This window comes from Lithobates pipiens, unplaced genomic scaffold (assembly GCF_037356315.1).
Source record: "Lithobates pipiens isolate NorthernLeopardFrog02 unplaced genomic scaffold, aLitPip1_a1.2 Scaffold_13, whole genome shotgun sequence".
Taxonomy (NCBI): Eukaryota; Metazoa; Chordata; class Amphibia; order Anura; family Ranidae; genus Lithobates; species Lithobates pipiens.
In genome coordinates, this window is record NW_027507718.1 from 473683150 (window position 1) to 473709244 (window position 26095).

Consider the following 26095-nt stretch of genomic DNA (forward strand, 5'->3'; position numbering starts at 1 on the left):
AAAGGCTGTATTATCTTTCACATGAGTGTTCTAAGTTGCACTGAGTAAATACAGCTGGATAAAACAAAAACGGTGTATCTTCATTTCAGGCTGCAAGCAACAAAATGTGATTTTAAAAGGGGAGGGGGCAAATCTTTTCTATACCCACTGTAAAATGTATGTTCCTTGCCAAAGAAATTGTTATGCTATTATTATAAGTTCTGCTTTATCACATATATACTTTCATAAGAAAGCAAAATCTGAATTTTTTTGGCACTATAGAAGTGTATGCAAATGGAAAATCTGTCTAAAGCACACAAAAGCCTGTTGACAAAGGTTCTTTATTGTTAAGTCACAGTTTTAGCTCTCTCTCAGTAATCAGTTCACATGCAAATTAAGTGTAGAAAATAAGTTGCAGTTCCATGTCCTTAATTTAGGAGGGCCCACTTCTGCAGAAGCAGGATTTTTTTATTTTTTTTTTAGCCACTGAAAGTTTTAGGCAGATTTATAACAAAACCTATATCAAAAAGACACATCAGACACACTAATATAAATACACCAGATCGTACATACTTTATTAAATCAACATTGCTATGTGTAAGTGAGGCATGTGTAGAATAATTCATATGAAAGATTTGAACAGATAAGACAAATCTTTAAATTAAAATAAATTAATTAAAAGGTTTCTGCATTCAGCCATTTTAAAATTCCACAGAAACTATCCTTAAAAAAAAAATGATGGAAGTCCTCCCTTGTATGCAAATCTGCATAGCACAGCAGAAGCTTTGTTCTTCCTTACTGCTCTGTGACTGGTAAATAAGGAAAAAGGACGTCAGGTCACCACTGAAAGGGTGGTCAGTAAAGATGAGCTTAGACATCCTGTCAATCATCTCTAACCCGAACTCTGAAATCCCATTTTCTTTTGTACTCCCAGTGATCATTCATAGCCCCGCAGCTCACGTGAGTTCAAGTTAGAAATGAGTTTGGAGGATGCAAGCTCATGTTTGGTTGTCGGTTAATTCCATGCACCCTGTTCCATTAACACTTAAGCATAAAGATAAAAAAAAAAAAAAAAAAAAAAAAAAAAACCACACAAAGCTAGTGTGAAACTCAGCGCTAAAAATCTAATAGTTGTAAAAGTGGTGAAAAAACAAAAAACTCATTAGTCTGAGATATAAAAGCGACATCAAAAGAATAAAATTATGTGAATAAAAGTTATTAATGAAAGAAAGTAAATTTTGATAGAACGTTTTTTTTTTCTTGTTCAATTAGGCTTTGACAATAAAACCCAGAAGTTGATTGGCTAATATGCACAGCTGCACCAGTTTCTGTCTGCACCCGTTTTAGTAGATCTCCCCCATTGTGTTCTAGTTTAAAAAAAAAAAAATTATAATAAAAACAGAGTTACATACAATCATGTACCATGCTTGCCTTACAGACTGTATCTAAGACATAACATCAAGAGGCATGAACCTCTGCCTGGGACTCCAAGCTTTTTACCACAGTCTTTAAAAGCTCCTCATTCTGGAAGAAGTATATGTAAATTTGTTTCTCCAGCTTATCAAACTTGCTAGACTCCAAGATCTTCCTCTTTACTTTGAGATCCTCCAGAACCTCCAGTAAAATCTGGTTGAGTTTGTCCAGATTGCCATGTAAATGCTGAAAATTAGTAGAGACTTCCTAAAATGAGATTAGGCAAAAATCAATTCAATAGCCCATTATCTTCCAAGGTAGACATCCCTGCGAGAAGAGAAATTTACTAAGGCCTTCTTCTGAAAATGCTAACTGCCTGGATGACATATTTCGATAAAGGTCTCCAATTTATTCTGAGTCATTGACCTAAAACAAGTACGCAGAACTGACTCAATCTGCCGTATGCTTGTTCCAGCTCAGGGGCTCAGAAAGTGAAAAATAGAGGATCAGCATTACTGCCAGGCATCTAGCTTTTTCAAAAGGAGGTCAACGGCAGTTACCATATTTCTCTAAGCACAGGTTTTCTTTACATGAAATGCAATATTTGGTAATAAATGTACAATACACCAGGTAGATAAAAGTTTGCAAGAGAAAGAACAAGAGGGCGAACCTGCCTAGTGCATAATCCCATGGATACTTTATTATGAATGAATATAAACATATACTCACAAACGTGGCAAGTAAACAGCACATCAAGCCACTAACTGATGGCACTGTGGTAGGATTAACCCACAGTGTTCCAACGCCAAAGGGACGCTTGTCTAGGATCCAAAGTTATCTAACACATTGAGGATGAACCCTCTTCTTCAGGTTCACTTTCGAAACACGTTAATTATATATATAAAATTCCTGCATTGTTTACAATGACAGAGCTCGGAACTTTCTTCCTCCTTGCCGATCAGTTGGGGCCACTGGCCATCCATTGGCCGGCACCCGCTGATCAGCTTGCGCTGTGACTAATCAATGGAAGAGCAGAATCATATTTTATATTATTAATTGTAGCACTGACTCCCGAAGGAGCGGCTGGTTTGATTTGGGCCTGCACTCTAGTAATAACACCCCACTAACTTGGCTCTCTATCCCCTTGACACAGCTGTGGTGCAATACAATATAATACAATGCAAGGTACCTGTATTATAAGCTCAGAATCCACTGGCTCTACCTGCTGGGAGAAAAAGTACTCCACACAACTGGGTGCTTAAACAGTGTATTTTACTGCGGAAATATTCAAAGAGGTGATTACAGTAATTGCGCTGTCATCCCAACATAGGACGACAGTACAATGGGATTCAATATAAACAATATGCATATAAATACCCGGGAGCTCCCCTTACTTTTTCTGTTTCAATATGTTTATTGAAAATTTTTAATAAACAGGAATAAACAAGAGACTACAATCTGCTCCTTGTGCGCCCTCGCAGGGGCTACAAAACATGAATATGAAACCGAAGGGCAAACCATCACGTTATACTTATAAAAACACAAGAAGGGAAGGAAAAAGTGTAGGGAATGGTATCGAGACTGGCTCCAGTACCAAGCAACTCATTCCTTTATCGGTTCCGGAGGGCAAGCTCTTCTCCCACTACCCCCTCCTACGGGGGGCAGCAGTATTTGTTAGCAATGAGAGAGATTGCAAAGAAGAGTGAAAAGAGATAGGGAACAGAAGAAGGAAAGGTTGGGAGAAAAGAGGGGGAAGAAAGGAGGGGGAAAGTTCGGGTGTGGACGCCTCGCCAAGAGGAGTTAAACCAAGCCCAGGCCTGCAGCTAGGAGCCCGGGGAACTCATAGGAGATCCACGGCTCCCAGATTTTTAGAAACTTAGCATGAGAATTATGGACAATACTGGACATACGTTCCTGAAGTAACATAGCAGTCATGCGGGTTTTAACCCCTTGAAAATCTACCCGTTGGCACTTCCAGGCTTGGGCAATGGTCCGCTTGGCCGCTATAAATAAGTAGCCAGCTTTTGTTGAGGGCCTCGCAAACCAGGTACCGGGCAATGTAGAAGAGCTAGCTTAGCGTCCCTTCGGATCGTAAGGTGGAAGAGTGTCTGCAGCAAACCGAAAATCCTAGACCAGAATCCCACCAGCCTTGGGCAAGCCCACCATGTGTGCAGAACATCACCTCGCTGTCCACAGTTGCAGAAGCATCTGTCAGTACTCCCAGGGAAAGCCCGGGCTGTGCGGGCAGGTACCCAATACCATCGGAACATTACTTTATATGCAGCCTCTAGGGTATTTGTGTTGAACGAGCATTTGGCGACCGTTTTCCAGGCCCTGCTCCAGTCCTCTGGGTCTACTGGGGGCTGAAGGTCCTTTTCCCATTGAGTCATATAAGAGAGGGGTGCTGATGGCGGGCGACCATTCAGAGAGGCATAAATGGCCGAAATAAGACCTGGGGACCCTGGGGCTTGCTGGCATGAATGTTCAAAAAAAGTTTTCTGGAAGGGGTAGGTGGACATGCGGCGCAACGTTGTAATCCAGTGCTTTAATTGGATAAAGTGATAATGCTCGTTAGCCGGCGCCTCATGCGTTTCCCGGATACTCTCCCAGGAGGGGAATAAGCGTGAGGAAAGAAAATTTTGGACTCGTGGATAGCCATGTGAGGACCACCAGGAGAATGCCTGGGGCTCCTCCAGACCCGGGGTGAAAAGAGGGTTATGAGTGATGGGAAGTAGGGGTAGAAAGGGGGACATCGGATTACTGGAATAGCGAACTGAGTCCCACACCCGCAGACCATGGAGCAGCATGGGGCTTAGGGAGGGGGGGCGCAGATTCCTGGGGAGCCAGAGGAGTGCCTGAAGTGCACAAGGGTCACAGCCAGGCACCTCCAGGAGCACCCACAGAGGGACATCCGCGGTTGCATGGAGCATAGTCAACGAAGAGATCTGGGCTGCTGTGTAATATTTAGAGATATTGGGGACCCCCAAGCCTCCCCGGAGCCTATGGGTATAAAGGGTCGCTCTAGGTACCCTGGGGCGTTTGCGTGCCCATATAAAATTGGAGGATTTTATTCTGCAAGAGTCTAAGGAAAAAAGTGGGTACCCGGACAGGCAAAGTACGAAAATAATAAAGGACTTTAGGAAGAATCGTCATCTTCACCGCCAAAATCTTGCCTACCCACGAGAGAGTGGAGATTTGCCAGGCTTGCATAAGGGTGGACACCGTTCGCAACAGGGGATAGTAATTGGTAAAGAAAAGGGAAGAATAAGACGGTGTTAATTTGACACCCAAATAATCAATCGAGTGGGATGCCCAACGGTATGGAAAATGGTCCTGGAGACACTGCACCAGTTCCAGAGGGAGAGTAACGTTCAGCGCTGTGGTCTTGGCGGGGTTAATTTGAAGACCCGAGAAGGCTGAAAATCGGTCTAATACCAGTTGCAGGTTGGGCAGGGAGATAAGCGGGTTTGATATGGTCAAAAGGGCCTCGTCCGCAAAGAGGTTCACTTTGTATTGAGTGCCCGCGTAAGGGATTCCCGAGATATCGCTATTGGCCCTAATCGCCGCTGCCAGCGGCTCCAATGCTAGGATAAATAGTGCCGGGGACAGGGGGCATCCCTGTCTAGTCCCCCGGAGTATCGGGAAAGGGTCAGAAAGGAAGCCCGCATATTTAACCGACGCCGACGGTGCGGAATAGAGGGCCTGGATCCATTGCAGAAAATGTGGTCCAAATCCCCATTTGGTTAGAACAAAATAAAGGTAGTCCCAGGAGAGCGAATCAAACGCTTTATAAATATCTAGGGAGAGCAAAAGTCCAGGTATTTTACGCTGATGAAGTATATGAAGGAGATGGACCACCTTGCGGACATTGTCCCCCGCCTGGCGACTGGGCACAAAGCCCACTTGATCCCTGTGAATGAGGGCCTGAAGATATCTGTTGACCCTTGTGCTCAGAACCTTTCCCAGAACCTTCAGGTCAACATTCAACAGGGGTATGGGACGAAAGGACTGCGGGTCTGTGGCTTCCTCGTGTGACTTAGGAATCATAGAGATATAGGCTTTCAGCGAGTCTGGCAAGGGTCTTGCACCTTCCCGCCAGGCGTTGAAATAAGACGTTAGATGGGGCGTGAGCAGCTCCCCTTACTTTTTAAGCTGTGTGTGAGATCTCACTTAAAGTACTTGGCGTTTGGTCTTCTTGTCTTTGCTAGCTAAAATAATTCCTTGTGATATGTAATCCACAGGTTAAAGTAGGTTAAGTTGAGGTAAAGGTGCTCCTGATATAATTTCAGTACTTATTCTACAAGGCTTGGGATATCAGAGTAGGCAGGCCTCAAGCCTGCTCAGTGTCAGTTGCTCTGCTCCTCCTCCGTGGAACTATAAATCCCAGTGAGGCCTGTGTATGACTGTGTGTGAAAATAAACTGTGGGCCGTGACCCGCTCACCAACTGGATTGGAGATCCGTGTAGTAGCTTTGGTCCGGTGACTGCAGCTTGCTTCTCTGTCAGCTGGGCCCGTCGTTCTGCTGGGTGAGTCCGGTCCTCTGATGCTCAAACGAGTGTCTCTGGATCTCTCCAATCTGGTCACGGTCTCTCTGGCACCGTCAGATCACTCGCGCAAACAAACGAGATTTGCATTCTGCAAAGGCTGTGGGCCGGTCTCTGGGAGGACCTTCACACAGATCCTCACAGGCTGGCCATGTGATCCAAGAGACCTAAAATGGCTGTTCAGGGTCCTTTTATGTCCTACCCAGCATGCACTTCTGTAGAAAGTGTTCATGGGTAGGTCATCAAGCCTCCTGGTTAAAATTTTCAATCTTCTGATCAAAACAACAGTCACTTCCTGCATAAGTCTTTTGTGCCGTCTTCAAAATAATAAACCATCCAAAGTTCAGTTCCAGTATTTGGCCGCTAGATGGCGCCAAATACTAAAAACCAAAGAAATGTCCATAGCCTGCAAACACCCATTAATAAGCAAGGATGTCAGAGCTACACTAATATATATATTTCTGTGTAGCCGGCCTGCATTGTATCAGTAAAGTTACAGTGCGTGGTCGGCAAGTGGTTATTTCATAATAAAATATCCGTGAGATAATACTCTAGGCCAGTACACCCTCTGTTCTCTCATTTGCAGTTGTTTTTCAAACTACCCCAGTTGTTAGAAGGCAGCAAGGCTTACATTTACCCCCTGGTTGTACCACTGAAGGAGCAGATCTGTCAGGTTGTGCCTTAGTCCACACTCATGCACAGAAGGGGTTAAAACATTTGATCTCGTTAGATAAAAAGGCTTTATCAGCATTTCATATGACTGGATCAACATATTCTTCAGCCAACAAGGCAGCATCGTCACATTGTCCAAAAAGGAGGCAGTTGACAATGGAGTATGAAACACAAATCCTTTTTATAATACTAGTCCACATAAGTTTATAAAGCTGAACTTCAGCTTTAATGCTTAAATTTTTATATCATTTTCATTTGGGATTCAGCATCATCCAGCTGTAATAAAAAAAACACTTACCCAAAACTGAACTTGGTTTCCAATTGTGGGTCTCAAAGGGCCTAGATAGGAGGGGGAATTTGTCAATGTTGGAGCAGCCAGAATCTGGAAAAGCTGTGCATGGCAACCAATCAGCTTCTATCTTCAGCTTGTTCAGTTAAGACTTTGGAAAAAAAAAAAAAAATTTGAAGAAGCTAGAAGTTCCAGATTCTGGCTGCTCCAGTTTTGATAAATTCCCCTCCAAGTGTTTAATTGATGTTGCTTGAAGGGGCCCTTAGCTTCACACCTCTTTATGTAGCTCCTAAGCCGCTTCAGTCTTGGAGCTCTTTTGGTACTTACCAATTAAAAACTTGGTTACATTTACCATTAAAAGCTCGCCCTCCTCTACAAACCTTAAAACCATGTGCATGCATACGATTTAAAACAGAGTATCAGGGTTGTGTTTTAGGTGGTGCCAAAGTCTGGGTACCTTTTTTTTTACCCCCCCACATATGGTGGACTTTTACTCACACTAGGTGGTTTTGAATCTGGGTATACCAGTTATCACACTTATGGGCAGAAGTAGTCGAGGAAAAAAAAAAAAATCCACCCAGCTGCACTATTAAAATATGAAATCCGGGAGCGTGACCGGAAGCCGACCTGAATGGACGCTTAGCCAGCTGGCTCCCCCTCAGCTTCAAGGCAAATATTGGGGACTTTTCTCACCCATCCATGGGCGGATCTAGGACCTACCCGATCCTCATCAGCCAGGGGATCCTCCAAACCGCCACAACCTTAAGGGACTACTTTAAAGCGCCCCAGCCTGCCTCTACACGGAGAAGACAAGATGGCGCCGGATGCAGTTTCCTCCCAACCTCGGCCTACTCGCACTCACCATCCCAAGCCCAGCCGCCTCAACAGGACCAGCCAGAATCTCAGTTCCTGGCCCGATGATCCCCACAGGTGGTGAGTAACTCCTATCGTGCTCTCCCCTGCCCAGCCAAGCCACACAAGGAGCAGGCTGCAACCCAAATCCAGCCCTCTGCACCGTACACACAGTGCATGGATGCCTTCCCATGATTATTCCGGGCAGCTTCAGACCCCAGTATCCACGAAAGCAGCCCCAATTCTCCTGCCACCTCAGAAGATTCAGAGGACTTTCCAGTCCTCCCGGGCCCCAAGCCTACCCAGAGCCTGAAGGAGGCAGGAGGCCTCACTCCAACACGCCTGTGCATGCCTCCCAAGGCAGAGACAGCGCTGCTCCAGAGACTCTAGCTCTGCTAGAGGAACCGCTGGGACCCCTCCCCTCTTATGCCCAGATTGCAAGCTCCTGCCCACTTCCTCAGACGGGGTGCCCACTGGCACCAGCTCCATGGCACTCCCACACTCCAACATGGTCTGAGCCCTGGGACCCTCCACCACGGCCTACCTCCCCCTAGCTCACAGCACTGCTGCAGAGGACTCCCATTCACAGCCTTCTACCGCTCATTTGCTCATACTGTTGCCCACCTCCACCCTGTTCCCCCCATGTGGCAATCCTATCTACAAGCCATCCCAACTAAGGAGGACTTTAAATAGCTTATAGAAGTTGTAAAAGCTACATGCCGAGCTGAAATCCAGGCCTCCATACGGGCCTCAAACACCTAGCAGACAGAGTGGAGATGGTGGAGGAGGAAATATAGGAGACCAAAATTGCACTCAAATTCAGGGCTCAGACCACCACCTCTTGCTGAGAGACATGCAACGTCATGTCGAGGACTTGGACAATAGGGAACGAAGGAACAACATTCGCATGCAAGGCTTGCCTGAATCAGAAGAAGCCAAAGATCTACAGACCACCCTGCAGGCCTCTTTAACAACCTACTGTGGAAACTCACTGACAAACAAACACATTGAGATTGACAGAGCCCACGAGCCCTCTGGCCTAAGGGTCCTGCTTATAAACCATGCAATGTCTTCTGCGGGGGGCACGCCTATCCGCTGAAAGACATCATGTGCAAAGCTTGCTCCATCCACAAACTGGTCTTCGACTACAATCCAGTAGAGATATCCAGGAAAGGTCCGGGTATCTCCATGCTTTACAAGATAAGGACATTATCTATCTACAGGTGGGGTTTTCCCCTTCAGCCTGACAGCAAGAAACCAAGGAAAATCTGCTATATTGCGCTACCCAGAGGACCTAAAACGCCTAGGGATGCACCGAAACATACCGGGCAAAAATGGCCTTCAGCATTTTGCCGAAAGAATTCTTGACGATAATGGCGCGGAAAATCGCGCATGCGCAGTAGCGGTGGGAGAAACTTTGGATGACGTCACTCGTTCTGTGGGCGGCTTGCACGTTCCTCGCGGATAAGACGCCGCACTCGTAAAAACATTCCCTGCTGAGACGCTGGCACTTTCCTCGCGGGCGCTCCTCGTGCTTGTGAAATGCTGCTGGGACCCGAGAGACGGCTTCATAGAGGGCTGCACATAGCATACTCAAGTACAAGAGTGGGCACTGTCCCTCCTGGATGGCTACCATTACTACTATTTGCCGGTGAGCAATGCATTGCCTTTTTTGCCTTACTTAAACTAACAAACAACCCAACGAATTTTATTTTACTATACTACTGAAACTGTCATAGCAGTCAAACAACATGTATTACTTACTACTTGGCTTTTGGGCTATGCAATACGGCATTAAATACGTCTGTCTGTCTGCACTGCAGTACATCTGACTTGTAGCAAAAATAATAATATATATATAATAAAACCGATTTGAAATGGAATGGCATGCTATTTATTCTATAGTATACTATAGAATTAAATGTATGCCCTTGTTGTCATTGAATTTGTCATTTTGTCATAGTATAGTTAGTTATTAGTTATACAGTACACACTGATATGACAGCAAGCACATGATTTTTTAAAACATGACAGTACGCAATATATAATAACTATATATTATATATTTTATTGCGTACTGTCATGTTTCAACAAATCATGTATAACTTAGTTCTAATACTATGCTGACAAATTCAATGACAACAAGCGCACAAAGTTATAGTATACTATACTACAGAATAGCTCAAAAAATTTAAATATAGCATGCAATTGCAATTTGCATGCAAGCAATGCATTCCATTTCAAATGAAATTTAAAATCGGTGCAATTATATCTTTTTGGTACAAGTTAGATGTACTGCAGTGCAGACATAACTTCCTTGCATGGCAAGAGCTGAACCGTAAAAAAAAAAAAATAGATAGTTTGTTATTTTTTAAAGAAAGCTGCCTCCTGGGGTTTAGCTTTTAAATTGATTCCGTCCCCCCCCCCCCCCCCCTCAGATTTCACTCCCACTATAGTTCATTCTATGCTATTATTCAGCGCTACCAGCAAAGGTGGACCATGTCTGCAGTGTGGAAATATTTTAAAGTTTCTGATGAAGACCCCAAATTTGCAATCTGTAGTCTTTGCCCAGCAGAAATTTCAAGAGGGGGTACAGTGCCAAGGGCATTTTTCAACAACAGGTTTGATACACCACCTGAAAACACGTCATCCAGTTCAGCAATCAGATTACAAGAAAACAGTGGCACTTCCAAAAAGTGACTCAGGCTCAACACCATCTGTGGCCAGTCTTTGAAAAGGTAAAAAAATTTGCAAGTGACAGTCCCAAAGCTCGTGCCATAATGGATAAAATTATGGAATTTATTGCATTAGACGACCAGCCATTCTCTGTTGTGGAGGACATTGGATTCCGTAGGCTCATGAAACATATTGAGCCGCGTTACTCACTACCAAGCAGACGCTACTTTGCAGATACCTGTCTACCTGAATTGTTTTGCAGTGTTAGAAAACATGTTCAAGAGCTCATGACTACCGACATCATAGCAATCAGTTTTACTACCGACATTTGGAGTTCAGACATCAGTCCAACGAGCATGCTTAGCCTGACAGCACAGTGGATAGATGACAATTTTCAATTGCAAAACATCCTACTTAACGCACGTGAGTTTGTTAGATCACATACTGCAGCAGCAATAGCTGACACTTTAAAATCCATGCTTGACACTTGGCACATTGAGAAGTCTAAAGTGCATTTGATTGTCCGAGAATGCGTGGAACATGGCAAAGGCAATGGAGGACAGTGAACATAAAAGCATACCGTGTATGGCACACAAGCTGCAATTGGCTGTGAATGAAGGATTGCTGAGTCAACGCACCATATCTGATATTGTAACAAAAAGGAAGAAAAATTGTGGGTCACTTTAAGCATTCTCCGCTTGCTTATTCCAGATTACAAGCTGTGCAGATACAGTTTGGAATGCCACCGAAACAACTGCAGCAAGATGTAGCCACTTGTTGGAACAGCACCTACTATATGCTGCAAAGTCTTTTTGAACAAAAGCGTGTTTTAGCTGCATACATTGCAGATTACGAGCTGCCGGCAACACTGAGCGCACATCAGTGGATGTTAGTTGAAAATAGTTGGTCTCTTCCATCTCCTTTTGAACAGTTAACAAAAGAAATAAGCTCAACTAATGCTTCTATTTCTGAATTTATTCCCTTGATTGCCGCACTGAAGCGTCTGCTAGGAAAAGAGATAGAAACAGACCATGGAGTAAAAACGGCTAAAACCACTCTACTGGAGGCCGTTACCAATCGGTTTCAAGACACCGAGTCCAACCCTTTGTACTGCATTGCAACAGTTCTAGATCCTCGATTTAAAGAGCATCATTTTAATGTTGAGAAAAAGCAGTGTGCACAGGAAATGATACAGGCACAAATGGAGGTGGTGGAAGAATCTGGTGAAGGAGTTGAGGTGTAGCACAGAGGAAAGTGAGAAGAAACGGTTGCATACAAGTAAAGAGGAACACGCTCCCTTCATATCTGATATGTTTGAAGAAATTTTACATGAATGCACCCCGGTCCATAGCAGTGCCACAAGTGCAGCTACCCAACAGCCGGACATTTATTTAGCTGAACAGCCTATCGCCAGAAGTGACAATCCCCTTGCGTACTGGCGCATCAATAAACGGTTTTCCTTTGCTTGCACAGATTGCACGCAGATATTTATCTGCCCCAAGCACCAGTACAGAGAGACTATTCAGTCTAGCATCTCATATTCTTGACGAGAAGAGAAACCGTCTCTCCTGTGAGAAAGCTGAGCAACTTTTTGTTCTTAAAGCGAAATCTGCCACTTTTACTGAAATAGATTTATAAATCTGTAGCATAGACCAATTCATTTACCATGTTGTTGAACATAGTAAATTAATTGGCATTGGACTGTACTATTTGACAATTGGAACATAGTATGACTGACTACTGGTATGTTACAATTGTCTAGTTGTGCCATACTGCCATTAGTTGGTTGTTCATTGCAGTTCTTCTACAGTTTTCTTACACTTCAATTTAAGAGAGAACTCCAGCTTTTAATCTAGTACTGTACACACATACATAGTTTGTTGCTGTTGGGCCAAGCTATGTCTCTCCTTAAGCCTTCAGTCCGCTGCATGTGCAAAACTGTATGTTCTGTATCTGTGGCTGTCTACATACTCCAGTACTATACACTATACCACACTCTGTTCCAGATATGGGCGGAGACTTCCAGAAACACAGACTAGTCTACATTGCTTGCTTGCTGTGATTGACTGAGCACCTCTGCTGTAGACCAGACTGTAGACTAGTCTGTGTTCCGGGATGTCTCCGCTCATACCCGGGGGGGCCGGGAAACAGCGTGGTCTACTGTATGACTATGTATGTAACCCGCAGCTACATACACTTTTATCGCACATGCAGCCACTGACACCTTAGGGAGAGAGAGAACTGAATACTAGTTCTGATTTAAGTTGAAAATTAATAAAGTCTAAGACTTTAAGTCTTCTTAGACTTAGTCATTTTATTATTTATATTTATTATTTTTTTTATTTTGTTGTTACGGTTCAATGTGCACTGACTGCAGTCTGCACTGCAGGATATGCTGTAGTAACTTTAAATTTATAATTTTGTATTTTATTTTATTTTTATCTTCTGTGTCCACTGTCCAATTTATTTGGGTTGCTTTATTAAATCGGTTCCCGACCAGTACCTGCCGATGAACGTCGGCAGAATGGCACGGGCAGGCATATTGGCATACAGGTACGTCCAATCTTCAATGCCGCCCTGCCATCACGAGCGGGGCGCTCGCGTGCTGGCCGAGACCCCCATGAGTCTGGTCGCCCGGGCATACCCACGATCATCTCACGGGGTGGCTGAACGGAGAGATGCTGTTGTAAACAGCATCTCCCCGTTCTGCCTAGCAACAAGTGACGCTGATCTCTGCTAAATGTGATTGAAGCAGAGATCAGTGATCACTGAAAGAAAGCCAAGCCCCCAACAGTTAGTAACACACCCCTAGGAACACTTAACCCCTACACTGCCACCAACTGGTTAACCCCTTCACTGCCAGTGTCATTTACATAGGAATCACTGCATTTGTATAGCAGTGATTGCTGTATAAATGACAATGGTCCCAAAAATGTGTCAAAAATGTCCGATATAATGTTGCAGTCACAATAAAAATCGCTGATCGCTGTCATTACTAGTAAAAAATAAATAAAAATGCCATAAAACTACCCCCCATTTTGTACACGCTATAACTTTTGTGCAAACCAATCAATAAATCGCTTATTGCAATTTTTTTTACCAAAAATATGTAGAAGAATATGTATCGGCCTAAATGGAGGGAAAAAAAAATATATATTTTTTTATATATTTTTGGGGGATATTATAACAAAAAGTAAAAAATAATGCGTTCTCAAAATTGTCGCTCTATTTTTGTTTATAGCGCAAAAAATAAAAACCGCAGGGGTGGTCAAATACCACCAAAAGAAAGCACTATTTGTGGGAAAAAAAGGACGTCAATTTTGTTTGGGAGCCACGTCGCATGACCACGCAATTGTCAGTTAAAGTGACGCAGTACCGAATCGCAAAAAGTGGTCTGGTTTTTGGCCAGCAAAATGGTCCGAGGCTGAAGTGGTTAAAATACTGTTAACATTACTGGACTATTCTTTTATTCATAAAATTAATGATTCAGTTGAATATGAATACTATAATGAATAATAATAAGACAATTTTATATAAATCTTTTTTTTTTTTTTTTTTTAATATATAAAAAAAAAAAAGAAAACATTTTCAGTGCTGTTTCGGTTTTCGGCCTAGTGTATTTTTCACCACCTACGATCCTGTTATCCCTATACTTGGGAACATATGTCTCTAAAATACCTGGGGGTTAACCTCACCGTCCCTCGCCAATTGCCCCCCCATTATATGTATGTATGTATGTATATGTATGTATGTGTGTGTATACACATACATATATATATATATATATATATATATATATATATATATATATATATATATATATATATATATACATACATACACATACACACATACATACACACACACACACGTCAATAAGAGTTAATCCAAAAATGGAAGACCCATCACATCTCTCTCCTGGGGCGAATCACACCTGTCAAAATGGTTATCCTTCCTAAGCAAACTGAAAGCTGACTTACTACGATACGTGTGGAACTATAAAAAAGACATAGGATCCCCCGATCAGTCCTGATCATGTGCTGACTGGGGTCTGACGCCCAACTACGCGTGATAGTCTCCCGGTTCCTCCAATAACTGGACGGAAATAGAGAAAATTTGGTTAGCGCCTGTACATCCAAACAGCCTCCTCTGGAATGCGAATGTGGAACCCGGTCAGCTACTGGGGTCAATGTCCCAACTTAGGCGGCTATGACGTAAGCTACCTCATGAACGCAAGCTCAAATCTGAAAGATCACCATTGACCTCCTTTCACTGCAACTCCAAAGTGCCTGCTAGCCTTACCCGACAAATGTCATGGCCCTGGGCTTCACGGAACCTATTCCATTTCGGACACTTAGTAGACCCCAAATCCCACAAACTGCTACCATTTTCTGAACTCCAAGATAGACATGACCTACCACGCCAGGTGTTCTACGGTTACCTGCAGATCCAACACCATGCCCAAACCATAACTCCAAGTCTGCAATTTTCCACACCTTCCCCATTTGTACGTATTATATTAGAGGGTTCCACACGTAGAGGACTGATCTCAGATATATACCAGATCCTTAACACATACAGATCCCAATGGAGGCATGGCAGGTGATCTGGAGTCAAGCTGCTAAGAGTTCTCCATGTACCCTCTATAAGGAAAATGCTTACAAGAGCCTCTTCTTTTGGTACCAGACTCCGGACATGCTACATGTTAGCTACCCCTCTAGCGCTGACCACTGCCAGTGGGACAAAGCACTCTTTTCCACATCTACTGGACCTGCCCTTCATTAGCTCCATTCTGCCATTCGACACAACTACAGATTCACCTCTTTGAGGTGCTAATACCCATAACACCAAAATTCTTCCTGCTAGGCCTCTTCCAACTGAAAATAGCCAAACTTTATAATAAATTACACATTATCATGGCCGCACAATGCCAAGTTGCCCTTAACTGGAAGAAAAGCTAACCACCTTCCCCGGAAGCCCTGTACACTAGGGTTAAAGGATGTTGAGCTTATAGAGAAGATGACTGCCAGGATATAGGACAGGCTAAACAACCACAATAAGGTCTGGGAGCGATGGCATCACCAGGAGGACCTACCCTGAGCCGGTAAAAGCTAATGCGGTAACTTTCTGCCTTCTTCCTACTCTCTTCTACTTTTTCTAGCTTTTCTCCCCTCTTGGATACTCTCCATGCAAAGTTATTTACGATTCCAGTTTTCAGGTACTGCTTACTATTTTTCTAAAACATTGTCACCATTGAAGTTGAAATGTATAATGCAACAATTTGAAGAAGGTTCCTCGCTTCTCAACACTACTGCATTTTTTCACGCATTGTCCTTTTTCTCACTCACACTTGTACTCGTGTACGGTTTCTTTCATTGAGGCAACCAATAAAAAATGTATTTGAAAAAAAAAAAAAAAAAATATGAAATCCAGCATTGTATGAATGCCCAGTTCCACTACCTTAGTCTTTTCATGGAAGCCAAACAAACAAGTCTCAGGTTAAAGCTTGGTGGTCTGTATTTTGGGTGCCCTATGGAGGCTTTGTCCTTTATACATTGATCAGGTTGTATTGTTTCCAGACGATGGCTTTTATGTATCAGATTGTACAATTTATGTTGCCTTTATTTATAACAAAACAACAAGCTTGGTGATCCTTGGGCGGAAAAAGAAGATGGCACAGTTTATTTTGAAAGAAAAGATGTCCGAGATTCTCAATGATAAAACGTAGAGGTTTGAACAGCTCTGGAACCCCCCACCACCCAATTAAACATTACTTCTCTAATGATTTTGAACACTCTCCACGACCATCTTCGCCCCTTGGCTTGGCTATTCAGATCAGTCATTGGGTTGTTTACATTGACCCCTGGCAGATCTTTTCCTTCCACTCCCCTCTTAACCCTGTCCACATTTTGGCCCTTACCCTTTTTTAAATGCCCTATCTTTTTTACTTGTTACTAGATTACAGCTACAGCATCTCCCTTTGTCTGATTGCTGGTATCTTGTGGACAGACTACAGAAGGGTTTTTTCAGGCCCCTAGATTAGCATGGTTTTATGCTGTGGTTTCTGTCAATGTAGACTATACATTTTTCTTCAGAATTGTGCCTCTTGTTCTGTATATTTAAAATGCTTTGATAAAAACATATTGAAAACAGAAAATGGACCTAAAACCATTCATATACAGTATAGGTGTACCATAACCATTTCATAAAATCTTTCCAGTTTTTGTAACTTACTGGCGTTTGCAGAATTAATTCGCTCCCATCAGGATACATAAAATCTTGCAGGGATTTCACATTTGTCTCCAGCTTTGAAAGGAGATGGGACTGTTCCTGCTCACAAACAGCCAGCTGATTTTTTACAGTGTAGATTTCCTGGGACAATTTCACAGCAACAGATTCCAAGCTGCTGTACGTTCTGAACAGTTTCTGTGTGTTATCGCCATCCAGAAGCTGGAATAACCTGCAATACAGAAGGTCTATAATAGTGCCAGTAATGCAAGAACTAGGCAGATGTTAGTCACATTCCTTCATGAATCTGTTACTCCAGTGTCCATGCTTTTCAAACCAAATGTCTCACGGTTAGCCATAGATATAGTGATAAGTAAATAAAAATGTTTCTCTCCCTCTTTTTTTTTATGGCGATACATTTTTTTTTTATCCTGAGACCTTGTCATATTTATTTCTGCTTCCGTTGTTTGTTGTGCTTACCTGTATTATTTATTGCTATCATTTTTAGTTTACTTTGTATTTGTACCATTTCAAATTTAAGATCCTTAAGCTTCTAATCGTATTTACTCTATGTTTGGCACCCCACTGGGCACTAGGCCCTGGTGCTGGTCTGCCGGTATATAGAGCAGCCCTAGAAACACATCACTTGGTGATGTCACACGCTTTTCTCCAGCCACCAGTAGCAGGCCCTGGCGACCCCTCAGCCTTTCATCTGTGGAACGTCCCAGACTCGACATTTTTGGATACTGTGCAAGGGGCCCGTTTTGAACCTACAAACTTTTTGTACAATAAACCTACTCGTCTGTCTGCACTTCAAATAAAAATTTAGGCAATGCCTTTTGATTGGCTACATTTTTATCTGAGTACCACAAACCAAATCACCAGCTATTGTGGCTAACAGCTTTTAGTTCTCAATGAACTACCAGGGGCTGGTAAGCATCTAGGTAGTTCATTGAAGCTTCCTGTCATTCAATAACTGCCTGTTCATACAAAGGTATTAAGTATTTACATTAAGGCTGCATTCACACCTGAGCATTTCGAAGTCGTGCGATTATACCATGTTTTTTTTTAACGCGATTTTGTTCAGGTCACCAATGTAAAAGGCAGAACACCACCTGTAATCTGCCCCAAAGAAGCTCATGTTTTTTGACCTGAGGGCATTTTTCAGGGCCGAGTCCGTTATTCTGTGTCTATATACGCAAATGCTGGACTCTGGAGTGTGCCCGCAAGGTAAATTACTCAGAGAAGCGTTTCTGTGAGGGGGTTATGAGATGTGGGGAAGAGCCACCAGGGACCCCAGAAGAGCAGGTTCTGGGCCACTCTGTGCAAAACGAGCTGCACAGTGGAGGCAAGTATATGTTTATTTTTATTTTTTTAAATAAAAACAAAAAAAAATCCTTACAACAACTTTAAAGTAGAATGTCACTCTCCCACTCAGCATTGATTTTTAATTCTCATGCTGCTAGCATTAATAAATACATAGGAAATTATATAATGTTTAATTGTTTTAAAACTTTTTTTTGTTTTTCCCATTTCTTTCGTTACTTGCCGTTTTTTTAGGCCAAGGCAAATGATGTCATACATCCCAGGAGTCTTCAGGGGGGTTTTCTCAGCTAAGCACATACATGCATTTATGTTCAGGGAAGATTGATTCCTGGAAGTAAATGCTACACGAATCATCTTCCCTTACTTAGATAGCAACTACCAGAAATGTTGGGGGGGTGTGTTTTTTTTAAAGTAATTACAAAGCAAAAAGTATAGAGGCATGGATGTGGTTTTTGATTTTTTTATGAATATCAAAAATGAATTAAAAGACGTAAAGGTTTTTTTGCCCATCATACTTACCTAGGTGGATGCAGCATCTGTCTCCTGCCGCCTTCTGCACTGAGGACCGAGCGATCAATCACCGCTGATGGCTCGGTTCTCTCAGATCCCCGAGCAGAGAGTTGCTGACTATCAGTCAGCAGCTCTCCGCTGTTCTCCCCCACTGGAGCACTGAGCTGTGGAGGGGATGGGAGCGGCCGTCTCAAGGCTCTCAGCGGCTCGCTGAGACAGGCATCAGTCCAGGCACCTAGCAGATCCAGACTGTCATGATGACGCAGTGCCTGGACTGATCTTGGTGACAGCAAAGAGCGGACTTCAGACTGATCTCTGCTGAAAACGGGTCACAGGAGTGCCAAGCTAATTGCACTCATGTGACCCAGAGGAGAAGCCCAGTCAAATGAGCTCTGGCTGGACTTCTTTAAAATAGTGTTTTGCATTTTGTGGTGCTCAGATGCTGTGAATATCTGCTTTAACAGATACAAAAATAAAAAAAATAAATAAAAAATTTACAATTGTATATTTGACATACAAGGAGCAAAGAAGTTAATTTTAGGGTTTATATACACTTAAAGTGGGGTGTCCCCTAAAAATGTAAAAGTCAGCAGCTACAAATACTGCAGCTGCTTACTTAATAATCGAACACTTGCTTGCTTTTTCTTTTTTTTGGTGGCAACACCACTTTAACTGCAGTCCCTTGGTTGATCTACTTTACTTTTGTGCCTTGGTTACTTGCTCCACTTCTATTTTATAGAATTTCTCTTCCATGGCCTACTTTGTAATTTTGATAGAGAGTCACCATTTGATTTTTACATTTTACCATTGCTTTATCAGGTTAATGAGCACCACTTTCCTTTCCCCATGTTATAGAATAATCCCAAAATACAACCAATAGCAAATACGTAGAAGGTAGGAAGTCGTATGCATACCCATGAGCAGATGTGTCTTTAGACTCAATGTTAGTCCTAGGTTTGTCTGCTGATAACGTGTCATCAGACATCATCTGTAGCCTTGCCTCCAGGTTCTCTGCATTTTGTCTCAGGTCTTGGATTATCATCTTCAGTTGCTGGTCAACATTTCTTTGTTTCCTCAGTTCTAGTTCGTATCCCAGCTGAAGGAGCTCAAAAGAGGCCTTCTGCTTCATCAAATGGTCACACACCACGTCCTGCCTTGATAGATATAAATTGCGATGGGCAATCTGCACATCGTAGTCACCTTTCACAACCGGCATATTCAACAACTGGGCGCTCTCCCGAACCAGTGCTGGTAGGGTGTCTCTGTTAATAGCAGCAATATGACTCTCAATCTGGGACGACTCTTCCTTTAGACTTGCAATGCGGACCTTTAGTTTGTCTTTGTGGACATCCTTCATACACAAAAAGAAAGTGATCAGCAACAGCACTTATAAAAAGTAGGATTTAGCAAAGTCTAGTTCTCCACTGCAACTACGAACTATCACAATCAACAGATTGGAGGAAGGCCTCATACACAACCAACATGGGCACTGCTGTTTTCTATCATATGAAGAATCAGACTTCACTATGGTCCTGCTGCACACTGTCATCTTTATGCTGCACTGAGCAGTACACATTAAAGCATCTATTCTGCTCCCAGGATAAGAAAGGTCCCAGACACACAAAAAAGGAATTCCTCACAAAAAGCAAGATACAGTGTTTTCTACTTGTAAGCCTTTCACGAGAATACAGCGTCTAAACTGCCAATATTCAATAGCAGGCAACGGAGGCAGCACAGTGACTAAGCGGTTAGCATTTCTGCCTGGCAGCTGGTTCGAATCCCAACCACTACACAACCTGCCTGGAGTTTTCATGTTCTCCCTGTGTCTGTGTGTGGGTTTCCTCTGGGCACTCCCGTTTTCCTTCCACATTCCAAAGACATGTTGGTAGGCCAATTGACTCCTCTTTAAATTGAAAAAGAATGAGTGGCCTCTAAAAGGTAATAACAATGAATGTAAAATTTAGAAAAGCGGTTGTACCATCATCAAAGACTTAATGGAACAGGGGTTTGGGAGCCTGGTCCCCAGCCAAGGCTCAGAGGCAGGGAAGCAAGTGGACTACCTCGGTACAATGTAGAAAAGGTACAAATAGGATGCATTGACAATCGGAAAATTTACTAAAAACTTAATACAAAATACTAGGGCTGCAACTAACAATTATTTTCATAATCGATTAGTTGTCCAATTATTTCGATTAATCGGTTAATAACCTTAAAAAAGAAAAAAAAAAAAAAAAGGGGGGGGGGGGTAATTTTGCTGCAAATTGCATTTTTAAATTTTTTTGCCCAATTTATTGTTGGGCAGATTAACCACTTACAGACTGGACCATTTTGCTGGTCAAAGACCAGACCACTTTTTGCGATTCGGCACTGCGTCGCTTTAACTGAAAATTGCGCGGTCGTACGACGTGGCCCCCAAACAAAATTGACGTCCTTTTTTACCCACAAATAGAGCTTTTTGGTGGTATTTGAGCACCCCTGTGGTTTTTATTTTTTGCGCTATAAACAAAAATAGAGCAACAATTTTGAAAAAAAAAAAAAAAAAAAAACGCTTTATTTTTTACTTGTTATAATAAATACCCCCCAAAAATATATAAAAATAATTTTTTCCCTCAGTTTAGGCCGTTACGTATTCTTTTACTTTTTTTTTTTACCAAAAATATCGCAATAAGTGACTATTGGTTTGCGCAAAAGTTATAGCGTTTACAAACTAGGGATAGTTTTATGGCATTTTTATTAATTAATTAATTTATTTTTTTTTACTAGTAATGGCGGCGATCAGCAATTTTTTTATTGTGACTGCGACATTATGGCGGACACATCGGACATTTTTGGGACCATTGTCAGTTATACAGCAATCACTGCTATATAAATGCAGTGATTCCTGTGTAAATGACACTGGCAGTGAAAGGGTTAACCAGTGGGTGGCAGTGTAGGGGTTAAGTGTTCCTAGGGGTGTGCTACCAACTGTGGCGGGTTGGGCTTTCATTTAGTGAACACTGATCTCTGCTCCAATCACATGGAGCAGAGATCAGCATCACTAGTTGCTAGACAGAATGGAGCAATGCTGTTTACAGTGAGACGATCTCGGGTATGCCCACGGCGATAGAGTCCACGGGACCCGCGACCGGACTCACGGGGGTCCCGACTTCAGACCGGCCGCGTGCTCGCGATGGCAGGGCGGCATTGAAGATTGGACATACCTGTACGCCAATATGCCTGCCCGTGCCATTCTGCCGACGTACATCGGCGTGCGCTGGTCGGGAACCGGTTAAAAACCACAAATTGCAGCAAAAACTCATTATTACATGCTTTTCTGCAGATTCTCCATTGAAGTATATTGAGCCAAAAAAACAAAATAACACCTTTTTGCGTTAAAAAAAGACCTTGTCTTTTCCAAATATTCAGCAGCTGAAAAAAATCATGGATGTGAACGTGTCCCATAGGAAACCATGTAAATGAACTGTAGTGTGTTTCTGCAAAAAGCACCAAAAAAAAAAAAAACAGGTGTGACCCAGGCTTGAGATGTTTAGTAACCTAATGGGGTTAAAAAAGTCAATAAAATAAAATTAGTACAAAAAGAGCAAATAATCGCTACTGTAAGAGGTTAATTTTTTGCTATGAGACAGTGAAAGTACCCCTACATTCATATGCAACTGGGAACTGGATCTCCAAATGGAACTCTCGCCGAACCAAAAATCGAATATTCTTACCTTGGCACACACTTCCTCTGAATCTTCTAAGATGTTGGAAATGGCGTATAAACTTAACTAGATGGCACTACACGCCTGTGGTACTACACAGGTTTTTCCCCCCCAGACGTCACCACTATGTTGGAGGGAATGCGGTGAGAGAGCTACCTATGCTCATATTTGGTGGCACTGTCCAAGGATCCGTCCATTCTGGCTAGCGGTTTTATACTGGATCAAAGAGATCCAGGGATGGGAGATCCCTAATGATCCATGGTATATCTTGTTCCACTGTACGGGGAAACCAACAGGCCCTTATAAAAGGACAATTACGCCCCACCTGCTGCAAAAACCCTCATTCCGCAGTTTTGGAAAACGAGGAAGATTCCAACGCTCCAACGTTGGTTAATTAAAGTAGGTAACACTTATTACATGGAGGACTTGACCCTCTCCCTCCGTGGTAAATCCGATCTAGAAAAGAAAAATTTGGGCCTGTTGGGTTGCCTTCAAATACTCTACTAATTATGCAGATATAATGTCTCAACCGTTGTAAGCCTAATAGTTAAGGTTCTTACTAAGATTTTGGGGATAGTAACAGAGGCGGACCTGAACTCTCTTCCCACCCCCTAATTCCTCGTCCCCTTCTATGTTCTTCGTCTTTTGTCTCTTTTCTATCTCTATCCACTGTACTTTCTTTCTTAAAATTTGGAAGGAAGGATGTACTCTTCCGTGACACATAGATCTGAGAGTCCCAGCTGGGACGGTTTGTAGTAATAACTTTGGCTTTGTGATTTTGGGGACTTGCAGGTGGTACATGTTACTAACCCACCTCTGCTGCTTTGTCCTTCATGTGTTGGACCTTGTCTAGAACAATGGTTGCCGATAGCGCATTGATGTCCCACGAGCTGGTGCATATGTTTTATTTTATTGTACATGCTTCTTCTCTTCAATAAACATTAAAAAAAAAAAAAAATATGAGAGTGAAAGTAATATTTACAGTAGCGATTTGATCTTTTTGTACTATAAAGGGATAATTTTAGTTTTTGAACCCCATGTTAGGGGCCGATTAATCGATTATGAAATCGATTACTATTTTCATAATCGATTAGTTGTCGATCGATTCGTTGTTTCGGCCCTACAAAATACATAACAGTAAAGTTAAAACAAAGGTGACTTGGTCACACAAAGTACTTTGACTAGATTTTGTGGGATAGAACGCTTCATCGGGAAATACATCTGCAAACAGACACAAGACTAAAACAATGTAATCATGGCTATATAAGAAAATTGTTGCTTACCCAGGTCCCGATGTACACAGAGCCTCACCAGTAGAGCCTCCGGCGGCGACTGGGGGAGATTAGCAAGTCAATGGGCTGGAGTCCGAGTGGAGTAGAGTACATAATGTAAAGTGACAAAATTATTAGGTACCAAGTGAGGGAATATCCCAGTGATGGGATGGCTAGGTGGTGAAAATGGGGTTGAAATTGGGGTGATGTCAAGACAGGTGAAATGGAAAGAGGAAAAACACAAAATGGTGCAACCCGTGAATAAATAGTGAAAGGCAAAACAATTAATGGGTATGAACAAAGCAAAAGACCACAGGACCTAATAGTTTTGACATTTTCCATTATGGATTCCACTCGGACTCCAGCTCCTTGACTTGTTAATCTCCCAGAGTCGCCGCAGGAGACTTTATTGGTGACACCCTGTGCTCTGTGCACACCGGGGCCTGGGTAAGCAGCTTTGTAGACTTCTGCAGAGAAAAGGAGACACTTACCTGCATCTTCCTGATACTTTAGTGAAAGAGGGAACCTAACTGACCAAGTCCAGATTTAACCCCTCACACTGCATCCAGCAGCTCCGTTCATCAAAAGCAGTACAAAACATAGATAGGAGGGATGGGTGCTGTTTCCATCAATGAACTTCAGAGAAAAAGGATTTTACGGGGAGTACAAAAATCCTATTTTCTCTTTCGTTCATTGACAGACACAGCATCTTCATCTTGACCTTAGGGACGTCCCCAAGCAGTGTAAAACAAAAAGGTGGAAACAGCAAGAATAACTCTCCACCCATAGCAATCAGAGCTCCTCAATGGAAAATTTTGTGAAAGTGTGAACGGACGACCAGGTCGCCGCCTTACACACTTGAGAAACAGACACTTGATGTCAGAAAGCCCAAGAAGCACCAATTGCCCTGGTAGAATGTGCCGTGACAGGAAAGCGAGGTGCCCGCCCCCTTAAGGCATAAGCCTGAACCACAATCTGTCTGATCCACGGAAAAATGGTGGCCAACGAGACCGCCAGTCCCTTCTTTGGACCAGCCACCGATACAAGCAGTGAGTCCGATCTCCGAAAAGGAGCCATAGCAGACAGATACACCCGCAGAGCCCGGACCATGTCCAGGGAATGCAAAGCCACCTCTTTGGGGTGTGACGGTCGAGGACGTAAGCGATACTTACTTGCAAAGGGGTTGTAAAAGGTAAACATTTTTTTACCTTAATGCATTCTATGCATTAAGGTGAAAAAAACATCTGACAGTGCCGCCCCCCTCCCCCCCAGTTTTACTTACCTGACCCCTTGAAAATCCCGCGCTCGCGACATCCTCTTTGCCGCTCAGCCTGGCTGGAGTGGATGGATTGAAAGCAGTGCAGCCATTGGCTCGCGTTGCTGTCAATCACATCCAATGACGCAGTTCACAAAATGAAATGTTGCAATGCATACCTTTGTGTTTTTTTTTTTTTATTTCATTAGATGGTTTTTCATACCTTTGTAGTTTTTAAATCAATCCACTATCTACGCTCCCTCTGTCTGCATTTGAGGTGAATGATGGGCATGTTTATCCAGCTCTTCCTCTGAATAACGTACAGCTGTGCCCAAATGTCATTTCCTGCCAGCTGCATGGCATGGGTTATCTAGTAGTAGTTAGTCACATTCAACTGTTGAACATCACAGAACAAGTCAGGTTGAAAGTGATGATCTACTACTATATAAACCATGCCCTGAATAAATAAGAGTCTTCAAATGCATAGAGTGGGGTGCATCAGTGGGCAGGTTTAGGGTGAGGTTGTGGCGTGGTATAATATTGAGTGGTAAGATCGTGGCCAAGACGAAAATGGTGACAGCACTGATTTGAGGAAAGGGTGCTGCAGCGTTGCCACCCGATGGAAGGAAGGGGTGACGGCAGTCAACTAGGATATTGCCAATTACAATAGATAGTAATAGAATTGAAGACAACGGTTTAGATTCACGAGTGATGCTGCATTATTTTTTATTTTTTTATTTTTTTTGTATTTAGTTCAAGTTCAAGATGGCTTTGAGGCAGTTGAACACAGTTCTATATATGATATGACCAAAGGCATCCTCTGTTATAATCACCATCCATGCCTCTTTTTAAGTGATGGGACTTGAAGGCTATGCAAGGATTTCTACCAAGCAGCAATAGTGAACTCAGGGTAATTACATATAGGTTAAGAGCGATGAAAAAGAGGTTTGAAGTCTGCCACATCCCCTGGTAGATTGAGAGAAGGAACTCCCCTAGAAAATTGGACTTTTAGTGCTCTAAGGAATGTACAAACATAAAAAAAAAAACATGGTGTGAATATAAAGTATTTATTATCAAAAGTAAATTAAAGGGTATTTCATACCTTTTTTAATACTTTTGATAATAATACTATATATTCATACCATGTTTTCATGTTTGTACATTCCTTAGAGACCTAAAAGTTCAATCTCTCAATATAGGTTAAGAGCTTTCAAAATAGTAAAGCACATTAAATGCTGCACTATCTCATAAAACAGAGAGAATTAGGATTTCAACCAATAATATCAAACAATGCAGTCAGATGTATATATCTGTTAAAATACAATAAAAAAACTGTTCAGCTAGTTAATGTTGCTGATGGATCTACGGAAATGCCATCA

General features: G+C 42.6%; 1 protein-coding gene across 2 annotated transcripts in view; it reads right to left on the reverse strand.

Moving 5' to 3' along the window:
• Window positions 1-303: 303 nt before the first annotated feature.
• The window catches only part of HAUS3 (HAUS augmin like complex subunit 3), a 37322-nt gene continuing 11530 nt past the window's right edge, over window positions 304-26095 (reverse strand). For both annotated transcript variants that reach the window (XM_077477915.1, XM_077477916.1), the window contains exons 3-5: window positions 19404-19840; window positions 16660-16885; window positions 304-1659 (exon numbers count right to left, since the gene is read on the reverse strand). In XM_077477915.1, the coding sequence (XP_077334041.1) occupies window positions 1438-1659; window positions 16660-16885; window positions 19404-19840 (885 nt within the window). In that variant the 3' untranslated portion in view covers window positions 304-1437. The remainder of the gene's footprint in view (window positions 1660-16659; window positions 16886-19403; window positions 19841-26095) is intronic.